Genomic DNA, 14,860 nt, shown 5'->3' on the forward strand with positions numbered 1-14,860 from the left:
TTATCACATTCATACAGCTCTATACTAGATCTCTACAAAGAATAACCAGCTTTATCACATTCGTACAGCTCTATACTAGATCTCTACAAAGAATAACCAGCTTTATCACATTCGTACAGCTCTATACTAGATCTCTACAAAGAATAACCCGTGCTTCATCACATTCGTACAGGGATGAATAAAACAGATGTCTTTAGTGAAGCCTCAGCTTCAAAGCTTTTCTTCACTTCATTAGAAATATATTTTAGGTGATCAAATAAGTATTTCTGCTTTAATTTCAGGTCCCTTCGGTTCAGTAACGTGAACAAATCTCTGATTGTTGGGTGAAAACATGTTGCACGTACTTCTCCAGCCGATAACGGGGGAGTTACTTTCACCAGCTTCTTCTCAGCAGGTCTGAAAGCAGAAAAAGACAGAAACAAATGCATTTTTAACTAGAGCGTAGACTAGACATGCAAAGGACTGAAGTTAAAGAACAGCATGTACTGGTGTGGATAGAAAGATGACGCCTCCTGTCAACGTCTTCACAGCAGCTGTCAACCTTTTACTGTCACTGTCCGACTGCGCTTGGTGGAGGCTCATCACAGAACACCCGCCTCCTGTTTTCACTAAAGGCACGACACAAGATTAAGTAAAAGAAGAATTCTTCTTACAGCATGTCCCTCTTCAGGGGTCTCCAAAGTGAGTCATCCTCCTCCATCTCTGTCCTCTGCATCCTCTGTCCTCTCTCCATCTACCTCCATGTCCTCTAACTGCATCCATAAACCTGCTCTGTCTTTTTCCTGCAGCTGCATTTCTAACAACCTTCTACCAGTATACCCACTGTCCCTCCTCTGGACATGTCCAAACCACTGTCCCTCCTCTGGACATGTCCAAACCACTGTCCCTCCTCTGGACATGTCCAAACCACTGTCCCTCCTCTGGACATGTCCAAACCATCTCAGTGTGTCCTCTCTAACTTTATCTCCCAGTTGTTCAACCTGTGCTGTTCCTCTGATGATCTCATTCCTCATCTTCTCCATCCTTGTCTCTCTTAAGGAGAACCTGAACATCTTCATTTCTGTCACTTCTAGTTCTGTCTCCTGTCTTTTTGTCCATGTCTCTGTCTCCTGTCTTTTTGTCCAAGTCTCTGTCTCCTGTCTTTTTGTCCATGTCTCTGTCTCCTGTCTTTTTGTCCATGTCTCTGTCTCCTGTCTTTTTGTCCATGTCTCTGTCTCCTGTCTTTTTGTCCACGTCTCTGTCTCCAGACCATATTTCTCTGTGTTTTGAACCGATGACACAACACATGTTAACGTGTGGTACACCTGTCATCTGTACACAGTGATAGGTCCACACAGCAAAATGGAGTCTGTGAATTTCACCAAGCGTTTCTAGTGCCTGCTCAATAATCCAGGTGGAAAAATCTAAAAAAAAGTTAAGTCTGGTCCTCTGGACATTCAAAAAGCAAAACAAGAACAAAACAAATGTAGAAACGTTTCATCTCTCATCAGAAAGACTTCTTCAGACTGAGGAAGTCCTCAGGATGAGAGACGAAACGTTTCTTTTTTAGGCCCGAGCAGCAAAGCGCTGCGAAGGCCTATTGTACTCGCTCTGTTCAGGCCCGAGCTGCATCTTTTCCATCAAATGAACTGGTGTTTTTGGCCTTACCAGCTCCCAAAACTCACCAAATTTGGCGGACGCATCAGGACTGGTGAAAAATTACGTATTTTAAAGGTGTAGCAAAAATTGCAACAGAAACGGATCAAGAGCGCCACCTACAAATTTTCAAAATACCGTCCGCATTAACCTTAGTTTGTTGGACAAACATGAAATTTGGTACACTTGTCCAATTCCACAAGTGGCACAGAAAACCCTCGGGCACCAACGTTGTACGATAAACAGGAAGGCGGCCATTTTGGAATGCCGGCCCAATTTTCACACCTTTTGGGCTCTGCATTTGAACAAACTCCTCTTAGGGATTTCGCTCAATCGGTTTCAAACTTGGCCATTTTGGTCAAAAAGCATGGGGAACAAAAAAGTTATCAAAACGGTGCACACCAGAGCATGATGAAGGGGCGGGGCCAGACCTCAAAGTTTGACATCTCACCATGAAAAACAAAACGCTAATAGCTCCTACAAGAAAACTGTCTGAGACATCAAACCTTCGCTGATTGATCCACATCTGGACCCCTGCAAGACTGAATGGTCAAATCATGACATGACTTAAGCCACGCCCCCTGACAACAGGAAGTATAAAGTTTTACCTTGAACGGTCCCTATCTGACCCCTGTTACCTGATCAGCATGACAGTGTGTGCAGTGACCGAAGACATGTTGGTGTAACTTGCTTCCCAACACTGACAGTTTTGGGTGGAACATGTGGGCGGAGCAGCATGGCGAAGTAAGACGTAACGCCGTCGCCATACATTTGGCTCTAAATTCCACAGTTTTGAACCGAGGTGCACCAAAATCAGTATGATCGATCATTATCCACCCCTTGAACAGGAAGCCATGATTAGTGGCCAATAGCCTCCACAGCGCCCCTAGAATATTTTAAAACCTGAGCCCCAAGCCATTTTTGGACCGATAATTCTGAAACTCGGTGAACATCTGTATCTTCTCAGGACCTATGAAAAAGTCTCTTGGAGCCCTGGCCCGAAACCAACAGGAAGTCGGCCATTTTGGGTCAAAGGGTCATTTTTGGGCGTTTCTAATGGCGAATTTTAACGAACTCATCCTAGGGATTTTGATTGATTGCCTTCAAACTTGATTAATATGCCCTTAACACATTAGGGAGTAAAAGTTATCAAAAGCTTGTTTTTTCATTTATGTTAAAGGGGCGTGGCCAGGCCTCAAAGTTGAGCTTCACGTCATAAATTTACAAACACCATAACTTTCACATTGAAAGACCGAAATGCACCAAACTTGGCATGACTCATCCCTGTTGATGCCCGACGATCCACTGTGGTCATATTTTGACGTGATCAAAGCCCCTCCCCCTCAGAACAGGAAGTCTCTTTTAACTTGGAATGCTCCCTCTTTGACACCATTGACCTAATCAGGATGATCCTGTGTTAGAAGACAGATAAGATGGTCTGACTTGATTTAAAGCGCAAACAGTTTCAGCTTGAGGATGTGGGCGTGGCGAATCAAGAAGTGATGCTGTTGCAATATGTTTGGCTCTAAATTGCACAGATTTCAGCCGAGATGCACCAAAATCACTATGATCGATCATTATCCGCCCCTTGAACAGGTATCCATGATAAGTGGCCAACAGCCTCCACAGCGCCACCTACATTATTCCTACAGTTGTAGCTCAGTGATACATCATCCGATCAGAACCAAATTTTTTGTGCATAATCGGTGAGCACGTCTAGACACATTGATATTGTAGTCAAGTCAACTTTATTTATAGAGCACATTTAAAACAGAACCTGTTATCAAAGTGCTTAACAACAACAATAATCAATGAGTAAATTAAAGAGAAAAAAATATGTATATACAATACACTAATAATAATAATAACTGAAGAATTAATAAAAAGCATTTAAAACATAGGGTCACAGATTAAAAAACACTAGATCAATTTACACTGAGTGAAACGCCTGAGAGAACAGATGAGTTTTTATCAGAGATTTGAAGTGAGGGGAGATGTCCTGCCTGATGTTGGGGGGCAGGTTGAAGGGAGGTGTCCTGCCTGATGTTGGGGGACAGGTTGAAGGGAGGTGTCCTGCCTGATGTTGGGGGGCAGGTTGAAGGGAGGTGGCCTGCCTGATGTTGGGGGGCAGGTTGTTCCAGAGTTTGGGGCCCATGACTGAAAAAGCCCGATCTCCTCTTGTAGTTTAACATATGACTCAAGTGCCCCCTCTCATACATATATTGGCGAAAGGCGATTACAAAGTTTAGGCATATGCGCGCCCTGGTGGACGCGTGAGAGAATGGCATGAGAGCGTTCGTGACGGCAACTGGGAGGCGTTGCTGGAGCGCCCGCGGTCGGCGAGTGATGTCGAAGGTTCAGCGAATTCTCACCTCAGTGAACGGGCGCGGGACGGGAGCGAGAGAGTTTGCGGTGGCAACTGGGCGGAGTCGGCGGGCGGAGTCGGCGGACCTCCCGCGGTCGCCGTAAGGCTGGAGCGACGCTTTGCTGCGAGGGCCTTCAATGCTGCTTGCAGCTTTAATTTTCTTGTTGTTTTGCTTTTTGAATGTCCAGAGGACCAGACTTAACTTTTTAGATTCACCTAGCGTTGTTGACAGTTAATGGGTTGTGATGTATCAGGTTATGGACACATATATTTTGCTTTTAAAAGCACTTATTATAACTTTATTTTAGTTGATTTAATTGTTAACAGTCAAAGATTAAATTGTTGGATTTTGGTCGCCTGCTTAACAATCTGTTCCTCTCTGCTGTAACCAGATGTCTCTACTCTCAGCAATGCCACGTGCTGAGCTAAGCATCATTCTTTTAGTCACACAGGAAAGAATGAATGAACGTGTATTTCCTAAAATGTTAACGTTTCTACTTAAATTTAAATCACTGTAGTGAACTCGGCCTCCGACCAAACCTGTCTCTGAAGACCTTCATGGGACAGGAACTGTTATTTCATTGATTTGAATCCAGAAATACAAATTAGCTCATCCAGAGACTTTCTAATTGTATTTCGAACTAATCAATTGAAAGAACACGTTCTTTTTATATTATCATTACTATTTTACAATATCTTGATAATCAAAAGTGTGTTTAGTTCATACCATTTCTAAATGTTGAAGTGAACCACTCATTTTAAATCAACTGTGAAACAGTATTAATGATTTTTTTATTCTCATTCAAAGTAGAAATCAAGTTAAATGTCTATGTTACAAAGTAATTATGCATTTTGATCTTCTGTCTGAAATGAGAAGAGTGATGTCGGTCAAAAGTCGGAGACAGTCAAGAAGCAAGTTGTTGGAATGAACTGTCGTGTTTTTAAACCTCTCAGACAGAAAATAAGAAAACTGGCACCTGTAAGTCTGTCATTTCTCCAAAATATTTTCTTGTCTGTAACTAACCGTTCTCAAAACATTCCGGCTGTTTTCTTGACTGGTAATGACCCTCTGACGTCACTAAAACCACACCCCTGTTGGTTCCTTCAACCAATCAGGACTTCCTAAAAGTGACCAGAAGCAGAACTCTTTAAAAGTCGACACTTCCTAGTTCTTTTAGTTCGGTGAGTTCCGTTAGTTCTTCTGGTTCTGATGGAGTTCGGCTGGAGTTCCTTGGAGTTCTTCTGAAATTCTTCTGAGTCTCTTGGAGTACTGTGGAGTAGTTCTGGAGTTTTCCACTGCTGAGTGGAACTTCAGACTCAGTTTTCCAGGCTGATGGAGTCATCCATCTCTGCTGGGGGCACGACGCCTCGCTGTGGCTCCATCCGGCGAATGCTCTATAACTGCTGAGGAAGTTTGTTCTGTGGAAAGGATTATCTCACGACTTCTGCCGAGTCGCAGCCGCCCTGAGGAGACGCTGAAAGGTAGCGTGCCAGGGACCTCTTGACCGCAGCTGACCCATCCTCTGCCAAGGTAAAGAGTCGTCACGAGCTTCACTACAAGTGTACCCGGCGAGCTGCGTTTGGAAGGAGCGTGTTGTTCTGGTCTACAGACCTAAATCTTCCTTCAACATCTCCCTTTAAACTCCTCCATTTCTCATCTTTAAACTTCTATCTTGCCAGTAATTAATCCAGATATCTTCAGAAATGTCTGTTGTTTTATTTAAGTAAAACGTGCCAAGTTTTATTAATCAGAGCCGATCAGTAAAATCAAGTGTACAATGTTTTGATGTTAAATTTTGATTCTGTTAATAAATGACCACATTTATTTTGATGGGTCAAAGAAAATTAACGTCTCATGTCACTGATTAAACCATCTACAACACAGTACCTCTGTCACATATCTGTCAAGTAGCTCGAAAAAGTGAGAACCCGTTAATTTAAAATATGACTGTAGTGGAGCTCGAAGCTAACCTAGCCTTTTAGCACACTACATCACTGAACAGTTTTAGTTGTGACTAAGCTGCGACTCTTAGCGAAGCTTTTTCAGTTACTTTGGTTTTACTTTGTAAAATGTGTGACTGCTGCTGGAGATTCCTCACAAGCAACACAACTCTTATTTCTACTGGTGTCGCAACAAATACATGATCATGAAAATTGCAGGTGTCCATTAAGAAAAAAATCACTTACGGCTCACTGACAGCTGTTTCAGAGTCATTGTCCACTTTTACAGTGTCAGAACTCTCAACTTTTGTGAAATCCTAAAAGGAACAAACACAAAAAAAACCACTTGAAATATCACGCTAAAACGTTACAATGTTTGAGATGGAAAGAAAAACTCAGATAATGAGAATACAATCATTCATCTCACCACTGCATCCTCTGCCAGCACGTCATCTACGTCCACGTCTTCCTCTGCCAAGTGGTGTGGAGACAAACGATTTCAGAAGGCAAAATATACAAACTCACATCAACAAGTTTATCAGAACAAAAACAAACAACATGCAACACACATCACAAACACATCATAACATTTGGACAAGATGTAACAACTATCAACCTGAGTACCGTAGATGGTTCCACAGCACTGAATCTGCACTGGTAAAAGTCACTAATGATATTCTCATGGCCTCAGACAATGGACTTGTGTCTCTACTGGTCCTGTTAGACCTCAGTGCTGCATTTGATACAGTTGATCACAATATTTTACTACAGAGGCTTGAATATGATGTTGGGATTACAGGAACGGCTCTAAAATGGTTTAAATCATATCTATCTGACAGATTCCAGTTTGTAAATGTAAATAATAAATCTTCTTCATACACCAAAGTTAGTCAGGGAGTTCCTCAGGGCTCAGTGCTTGGGCCAATACTCTTTACTTTATATATGCTTCCATTAGGTAAAGTTATTAAACAGCATGGGATAAATTTTCATTGTTATGCTGATGACACACAATTATATTTGTCCATTAAACCCAATGAATCATATCAGCTACTTAGACTACAAGCATGTCTTAAAGACATAAAAACCTGGATGACTCTTAATTTTCTCCTGTTGAACAGACAAGACTGAGGTTTTGGTTTTTGGACCTGAGCACCGTAGGAATGAATTTTTCAGTCTTTCTCCCTCCTTAGATGAATTAATCTGTCCTCCAGCTCTAATGTTAAAAATCTTGGTGTTATTTTTGATCAGGACATGTCTTTTATCCTCCACATTAAAAATGTTACTAGAACCTCCTTCTTCCACCTGCGTAATATCACTAACATTAGAAACATCTTATCTAAAAATGATGCAGAAAAACTGGTCCATGCATTTGTCACGTCCAGACTGGACTATTGCAATGGTTTATTATCTGGATGTCCAAATACTTCTTTAAAACGTCTTCAGTTGATCCAACATGCTGCTGCTAGAGTCTTAACTGGAGTTACTGGGAGAGATCATCTCTCTCCAGTTTTAGCTTCTCTCCATTGGCTCCCTGTCAAGTCCAGAATAGAATTCAAAATCTTGGCAGCACGGTGACTCAGTTGGTAGAGATGCTGCCTCTCAGCGAGCAGGTTATACGTGTCAAATCCCAGTCCGGGGGCCTTTCTGGCTGGAGTTTGCATGTTCTCTCCGTGCAGTGTGGGTTTTCTCCAGGTACTCCAGTTTCCTCCCACAGACCAAAAACATGCATGTTAGATTGATTGGTGACTAAATGTCCCTAGATGAGAGAGAGTGAATGGTTGTTTGTCTCTAGGTGTCCCTGTGATGGACTGGAGACTTGTCCAGGGTGTGTCCCCCACCTCTTGCACATTGATGACTGGACATGGGCACCAGTGACCCCATGATCCAAAATGGAAGAAGCAGTAAAGATAATGGATGGATGAATTCAAAATCTTACTTCTAACCTACAAAGCTCTCAACAACCTAGCTCCATCTTATATTACAGATCTTATTGTTCCATATTTTACTAACAGAGTGCTTCGCTCTCAGACTGCAGGTTTACTTGTGGTTCCTAGAATTAACAAAAACAGAATGGGAGGCAGATCTTTCAGTTATCAGGCTCCTCTCTTGTGGAACCAACTCCAATCTCTGTCCGTGAGGCTGACACATTATCCAGTTTTAAAACTAGACTTAAGACTTTCCTTTTTGAGAAATCCTATAGTTAGGGTCGGGTTAAGTTTAGACTACTGGAGGACAAACTGACCTCATTTCCTTACATTAATTGTTAAAACTGAATAGTTTCCATTTGATATTATTTCTATCTGAACATGTGATTCTTGACCTGCCATTGTGTATCTGTTCCTCTCAAACCCAGCTGGTCGAAGCAGATGGTCCTCTTGTCCTGATCCTGGTTCTGCTAAAGGTTTCTTCCTCACGAGGGAGTTTTTTCTTTCCACTGTCGCCTTCATGCTTGTTCAAGATGAGAGTTCTGTGATGGAGTTAAACTCAAAGCTGCTCCTCAGATAAATAATGTTCAATTATTATTTTTATATATGAATGTTTCTGTTCAGTGTCCTGAGATGACTTCTGTTTTGACTTTGTGCTATATAAATAAACTGAATTGAATTAAACTGGCACATGGTAACAAGTGTAGAAGCAATGTGACACAAGTGATTGCATAAATATTCACCTCCTAAAAAGACTGTCTTGATTCAACTCAGAGAAGAGATTACTGAAAAGTACAAAATAAGGAATGGATGCAAAAAGATTTCCAAGATCACAACCCTCCCCAGGAGTTCTGTTAAATCAATCCGCAGGAAATAGAAGGAATATAGGATATGTTTAAATATTTAAATCTAGTGGTCCAACTCTGACTATTTTATTACCCTTATTTGATGCATCTCAACACCCTAATCAGATTATTATTATTATAATATTTTTAATCAGATATTCAGGTCATTTTTATGTGTCCTGAATCAGATGCCTAGCTGAAGTTTTCTAAAGAAACCTCGAGTCCCAGTCATGTTGCATTTCATCTGGCTTTTACGTCTCTCCAGGGTGACGCGTCACAATTCTGCCCCTCAGGCAGGAAGCAACAGGATTAAATGTACCAGTAAACATCGGAGGAAACAACCTTGCTTTAATTGCACAACTACTTCATAATCGCTACACACATGCTAACATGTAGCATCCACATTCAGTTTTGTAAACACAGCTTGTAACACAACTCCTCCTGAGCAAGTGGGTCGCCTCAGGGCCATAGTGTTCACACTGGGGTCTGATGGCAGGCGCATTTCAATTATAACGTGAACGACCACACAAGAAAATGTATCTCTGAGAAAAACCTGCAGCGTAAATGTATCCTTAGACACATTTTGGTTTTCAAAGTTTATTTCTGAATGGACCCAGGCAGCACAGGAGGTTGAAGTTGTCACCAAGCAAGGTTATAAGGTTGCTTATGTTGTTCCTTAATTTTATTACTTCTTGCAGAGTTCTTCAGACCCCTGAAGCACAGAGGTAGTAGCTGGACATGCATCTATACATGTGTTCACTTGGCTTCCTTTAGCAGGTTGAACCAGGTATGAGCAGGTGTTTACCTTCACCGTGCTCTTCCAGGTAGGCTTGGAGTCGAGCAATCAGCTCTCCTTTGTTGCCTTTAGTTTCTAAACCTCGGGCATCACATTCCTGCCTCAGTTCAGCAAGCTGAAAAAGAAACAAAAACAATTAAGTTACTATGGAAAAGTCAAAATGTTAAATTATAATTTGTTTTGGAGAGACGTGAAAACAGTCCGACTGATCTGCAAACCATTAGCAGTTCGGACTTAACACAAATTGTGTATATTTCTTTACTGAAAAGAAAAGTTCACTCTGTACAGATTTGGCAGATTTCTTATATTTTAGTTTAGACAGTTTGTAAAAAGTTATCAACCCAAGCCTTCCAAAAGAGCTCTTCAGGCTAATGCTTGGCTACTTTTAAAACAAACCCGCTCTTTAACACAGGATATGTTGGAGGCTTTTGTCTCCCAGACTCGAGTGTTTAAGTAGCCAAATATTCTTATTTTTATAGGTGCCAGCCTAGCTAAAGTTACAGGTTTTGTCGAAACATTTTATTTAGTTACATGTGTTTGCGTTAGCTTCCGGTCACACGTCCATTCCCAGCTTTCGCTACCGGCGGATAGTTTTATTTTTTCCAACCTCTCCTGTCAGCCCACTGTGTGACTAACAGTGACTACAGTCTGTTCATTACAAATAAATCCGCCTCATAAATCAAAAATATGTATTTAACAGCGCCACAAACCTTCAGTTTCTGCAGCTCTACTACTTCAGCCATCTTCCTCTGTTGATTGAATCTGTCCTCCAATCAAATTGAAGCTGCGCTCCTTCTGCGCTCCACGCACGAGGCGAGTTTGCCTACAGCGCCCCCTATCGGTCAGATTGACACACTGCAGCCCTGCGACCAACAAGCTGGGTAAAAAGGTTAGAAACGTGTCAAACATCTAATAAAATAATAATAAACTAATGCACGAGAAAATATTTTTTCTTTAAATTTCAAACTAGTACAGCGAAAAAACAACAATGGAAAGAAAAATGTATTCATGAGTCAAAGTTCAAGGTTCTTTATTGTTTTTTTTCATTTACCCCTTTTTTATACAGGTAGTCTCAGAGCCACGAGAACTCATTTTCAAGAGAGACCTGTTTGGGGAGCAGATGGGGGTTAAGGGCCTTGCTCATGGGCCCAGGGTGGGGCGAATGGTGGTGGGGCAGATCTGGGTGCTTCACCTATTACTTGAGTAGTCTGTTAAAGCCATAGTGACAACACATACGCCTCTGTGACCCACAGGAACCAAAGGACTGGTCGTGAGTGGTTTGTGGCCCTCAACAAGAGGGGGAAAGCTAAAATGGGCTCCAGCCCACAGGTCAAATCCCAACACGTCTCTACCCACTTCTTACCCAGGGCCAGCTTTCATAAGAAAAATTAAAGTGGCTTCAAAATCACAGAAAGGAGCAAAGAGAGAAGGAAAACTCCACCAACTTCGCCTAAAGTCCCACCAACAACTGTCCCGAGACGCATACAGGTCAAATACTGGCCCAAATACAGGTTTGGATAGCTTGTTTCAAACTCTACAAACATTTAAATCGTTCCGAGGATCTGTGAAGACTGTGGAAAACCTCAAAGGGCTGCCAGATACAAATACTGAGATGTCCCTGATCAAACTGTGATAACGGTTGGAAGTCGTACTAGAGCTGCTCTGTCCTGATTGTTTTTATTTTTCTACATCACCTGTTACTGATGTCGTTAAAGCTGTAATTGTAATCAAAGTGAGGCCGATGACAGTAAGGATGGAAACAGCTTATGTGTTGTTCATCCAAGCTGTGGTGAAGACGATCTCATCATCTTCCCTCGTTTGGTCGCTAGAGAAACAATATCAACATATTCAAAGTTCATGCTCAATAATCCAGGTAGAAAATCCAACAACGTTAGGTCAGGTCCTCTGGACGGTTCCTTTTTGTTATTATCACCATCAAAACTGGTTGGCCCACTATGTGGGTGTGCTGCTTGTGGGACTGAGTTTGTGGTGGCTCCTTGGACTGATGAAGTCCATTGGATGAAAGACGAAAACATTTCAACACAAAGAAATTGTCCAGAGGACCTGACTTAAAGTCACTGGATAACAAGATATTGTTACGTATTGTTTTGTATATCAGTAAAGGTTAGAATGTTAAAGAAAAAGAGCTTCCTGAACTTTACAATGAGATTTGACATTTATAGTGTTGCCAAGAATCGGCCCCCCCAGAGACCCTCCTTGGCTTGCAGTCCAGCTCCCACGTCACCCGACCTTGGCAGGTGGCGGGCCCACATGGAGGTGGCCTCCTGTTTCTCTTCTGGTTTTGGCCTGGAGCCAAGGCTCACTCAACCACCTGACACTAGATGGGGAGCTCCACCCCCAAGCCCCGCTCCAGGGGTGTTCCCCTGGGAGACATATCCTGATGAAAATTATTTTTGTCCACCACGGTCTTCAAATCACTCTTATTCTGACCCCTCCCCACCCCCTCAGTTTGCCATGGGAGACCCTACCCGACTAATGCCCCCAACATCGGGGGGTGCTCAAAACCCTGCTCCATGTTAAGGGGAAGACTTTGTAGAGAAAAGGGGGGTAATGGTCCTTCCAGGCCAGGGATGAGTCTCAGGTGGAGAAGTTCAAGTATCTTGGAGTCTTGCTACTGAGTGATGACCAGATGGAGCAGGAGATGGATCGGGGCCTCGTCTGCAGTAATGAGAGAGTTGCTCCAGTTGGTAATGGTGATGAAAAAGCTGAGCCAAAATGCAAAGCTCTCAATTTACTGGTTCGCCTTCATTCTATCCCTCTGCTATGCGCATGAGGTACTGATCATGTCTGAAAGAACAAGATCCTGGATACAAGTGACTAAAAAGAGCTTCATCTGTTGAAAGCAACTAACTGAGGAGCTCCATCACCCGAGGGGGCTCGGAGTACAACTGCTGCTCCTCGACATCTAAAGGAGACAACTGTCAAGTAAGGTCGTTTGGATGAAATCGGCCCTGCCATGGACCCCCAGATGTGACAGATTTGCACTCTACACTATTATTAAAGTGGAGTAAAATATTACATCAAGTAATTATAACAGAATGTACTGTATTGTATTCATGCATGATGTGATTATTGTATCCCATATTGCATCCTGTGATTAGGGTGAAGTAGAATGAATGAAATGTATACGAGTTCATGCTGCGTTCTGGGAGAGAGGGAAAAGGCGAGTTGAGAGAGCTAATATATCTGGGGAGGCCTAACAGCATGCCAGAGAAATGCTGCATTTCCTTTGGAATGCTACAGGCTGACCTCAGCAGAACAGTGTGTAGGTACCTTGTAAACAGCATTACATGTAGACACCGAGCAAAGCAGCTCTTTTTACCATAAAAGGACATGGGCTGTAGGAAAGATCGTGTGTCGGTGACTTGTGAGCTGAGAAGCAGAGCAGTAACACAACTCGATGCCTTAAAAGGGCACAGTCTAATTGTTTACCAGAAAACTGACCCTCCTACAACAACTACAACCAATCACTAAACTAGAACAAACTAGTAAGGGGGAAAAACTGGGTTTGGCCAGCAAACCCAAAGTCAATAAAAACCAAGCCCAGTAACAAGACGGGGCTGAACGGACCGTGGAAGTCTAAGGAGTAGGACGATGTGGCTGCATCCCCAGAAGCTACTCAGAGGGACTTGGAACAGCTCATAAGAGGATTTCTATTCATCAAGATAGGAATACCCTTTTGTTCAGCCGGGCTGACGCCAGACCAGATTCCTCAGGATTAGGAAGGCTGTTGGGGAATTAAGGGAGATTTCTTCCAGGGCTGTGGAAGAGAGATTGTTGTGCCATTTTCCAAAGTCTTAGGGCAGAAATGGTGAGCGACTCCTAACCCATTGTCCAAATACTAAATTTTATATGAAATAACAGTGTTTCTAAATTAAGAGGTAGAGTCAGGGCGAGAGAGTGTTGTTCTGCTTCCAGCATCCTTGAAAAGTCACCACATAAACTGTGTGCTGTCAAGGCGGTTTGTAACAGGTTTGGCTAAACTTGGTTAGTTTATGAGACAGACTTAGGGGTTTCAGGGGTTTTAACCTGCCTTGGGGCTCCAATTACATAACAGCCCACTGTATTAGGAACAGGCTGCTCTGTAAAAACAACTCAAAAGTTAGGAGATAGGACTCTCCAACCCGGCTCATCGGAGTCAGGGGAGCCACGCCTAGTGGACACCCTAGGACCCTGAACGTCACATATAACCAATAAGACTGTCACTGGAAGCAGGCATGAACTCTCTGTCATTAAAATTTTTAAATGATCAAATGTAATCGATTATAATGTGCTGACAATGCTGTACCCCTGCAAATCCTTAATTAATCAATCAACCTTTAATAAAGCAAAGCATAAAATGTAAAATTCTGGACTATCATTTCTACACTTCGGGTTCAAAAAGTTGGAAAAGCTTGGTTCAATTTCATCAGAAAAAAGGGAGGTTTTTAAAGGTTTCGCAGCTTGGATCAAACAACACCCTGGAATCTTGTACCTAGATTCTGAAAACTACCAGATCAGTGACAATTGCAGTTCTACAATAAGAGGTGAGTGGCCTAAAAATGCCAGTTTCCCCGCGATCAATGTTCCAACCCCGACTACTAGGTTGGACGAGTCCCGGGGTGAAATAAGGGTGTGGCTCGCAACTGATGGTCATACCATACCAATTTACCATACCAATTTATTTATAAAGCACTTTAAACAGTGACAAAGCACACCAAAGTGCTGTACAGGGACAAACAGAACAAGCACATAGCAACAGATTACATAACAGGACACCAAAAAGTAGAAACCGACAAAAACAATAATGGATAACAACAACAACCGCAACATGACTAACACAGTGTGATACACACAGACTCAGCAAAGGTCACACAGTGCAGAAAGCCAGGGAATAGAAGTGTGTTTTTAAGCGAGATTTAAAAACTGTGAGGGAGGGGGCCTGTCTAACGAGCAGAGGTAACTCATTCCAAAGTCTTGGGCCTGCTACAGAGAAGGCCCTGTCACCTCTGCGCTTGAGACGGGTTCCTGGGACTGTTAGGAACAACTGGTCTGCTGATCTGAGAGAACGTGGTGGGACATACGGCTGGAGCAGATCAGTAAGATAGGAGGGGGCAGAGCTGTTTAGTGATTTATAGACATACAAGAGTATTTTGAATTTGATTCGAAGGTGAACCGGAAGCCAGTGTAGGGATGCCAAAACAGGTGTAATGTGCTCCCTTTTGCTTGTGCTGGTCAAAAACCGGGCTGCTGCATTTTGGACCAGTTGGAGTCTAGCTATGGAGGTCTGACTGATACCAAAAAGGAGTGAGTTGCAATAGTCGAGCCTGGATGTAATGAATGCATGAATTAC

The 14,860-nt window shown here is 42.6% G+C and overlaps 1 protein-coding gene across 1 annotated transcript in view; it reads right to left on the minus strand.

Moving 5' to 3' along the window:
* The window catches only part of LOC119416591 (SAP domain-containing ribonucleoprotein-like), an 11,531-nt gene extending 1,255 nt beyond the window's left edge, over positions 1-10,276 (minus strand). Inside the window, exons 1-5 of the mRNA XM_037683781.1 lie at positions 10,218-10,276; positions 9,517-9,622; positions 6,369-6,412; positions 6,188-6,258; positions 345-396 (exon numbers count right to left, since the gene is read on the minus strand). Of these exons, the coding sequence (XP_037539709.1) occupies positions 345-396; positions 6,188-6,258; positions 6,369-6,412; positions 9,517-9,622; positions 10,218-10,250 (306 nt within the window). The 5' untranslated portion in view covers positions 10,251-10,276. The remainder of the gene's footprint in view (positions 1-344; positions 397-6,187; positions 6,259-6,368; positions 6,413-9,516; positions 9,623-10,217) is intronic.
* Between the last annotated feature and the right edge of the window lie 4,584 nt (positions 10,277-14,860).

Source organism: Nematolebias whitei, chromosome 11, assembly GCF_014905685.2.
Source record: "Nematolebias whitei isolate Nwh7 chromosome 11, NemWhi1, whole genome shotgun sequence".
Taxonomy (NCBI): domain Eukaryota; kingdom Metazoa; phylum Chordata; class Actinopteri; order Cyprinodontiformes; family Rivulidae; genus Nematolebias; species Nematolebias whitei.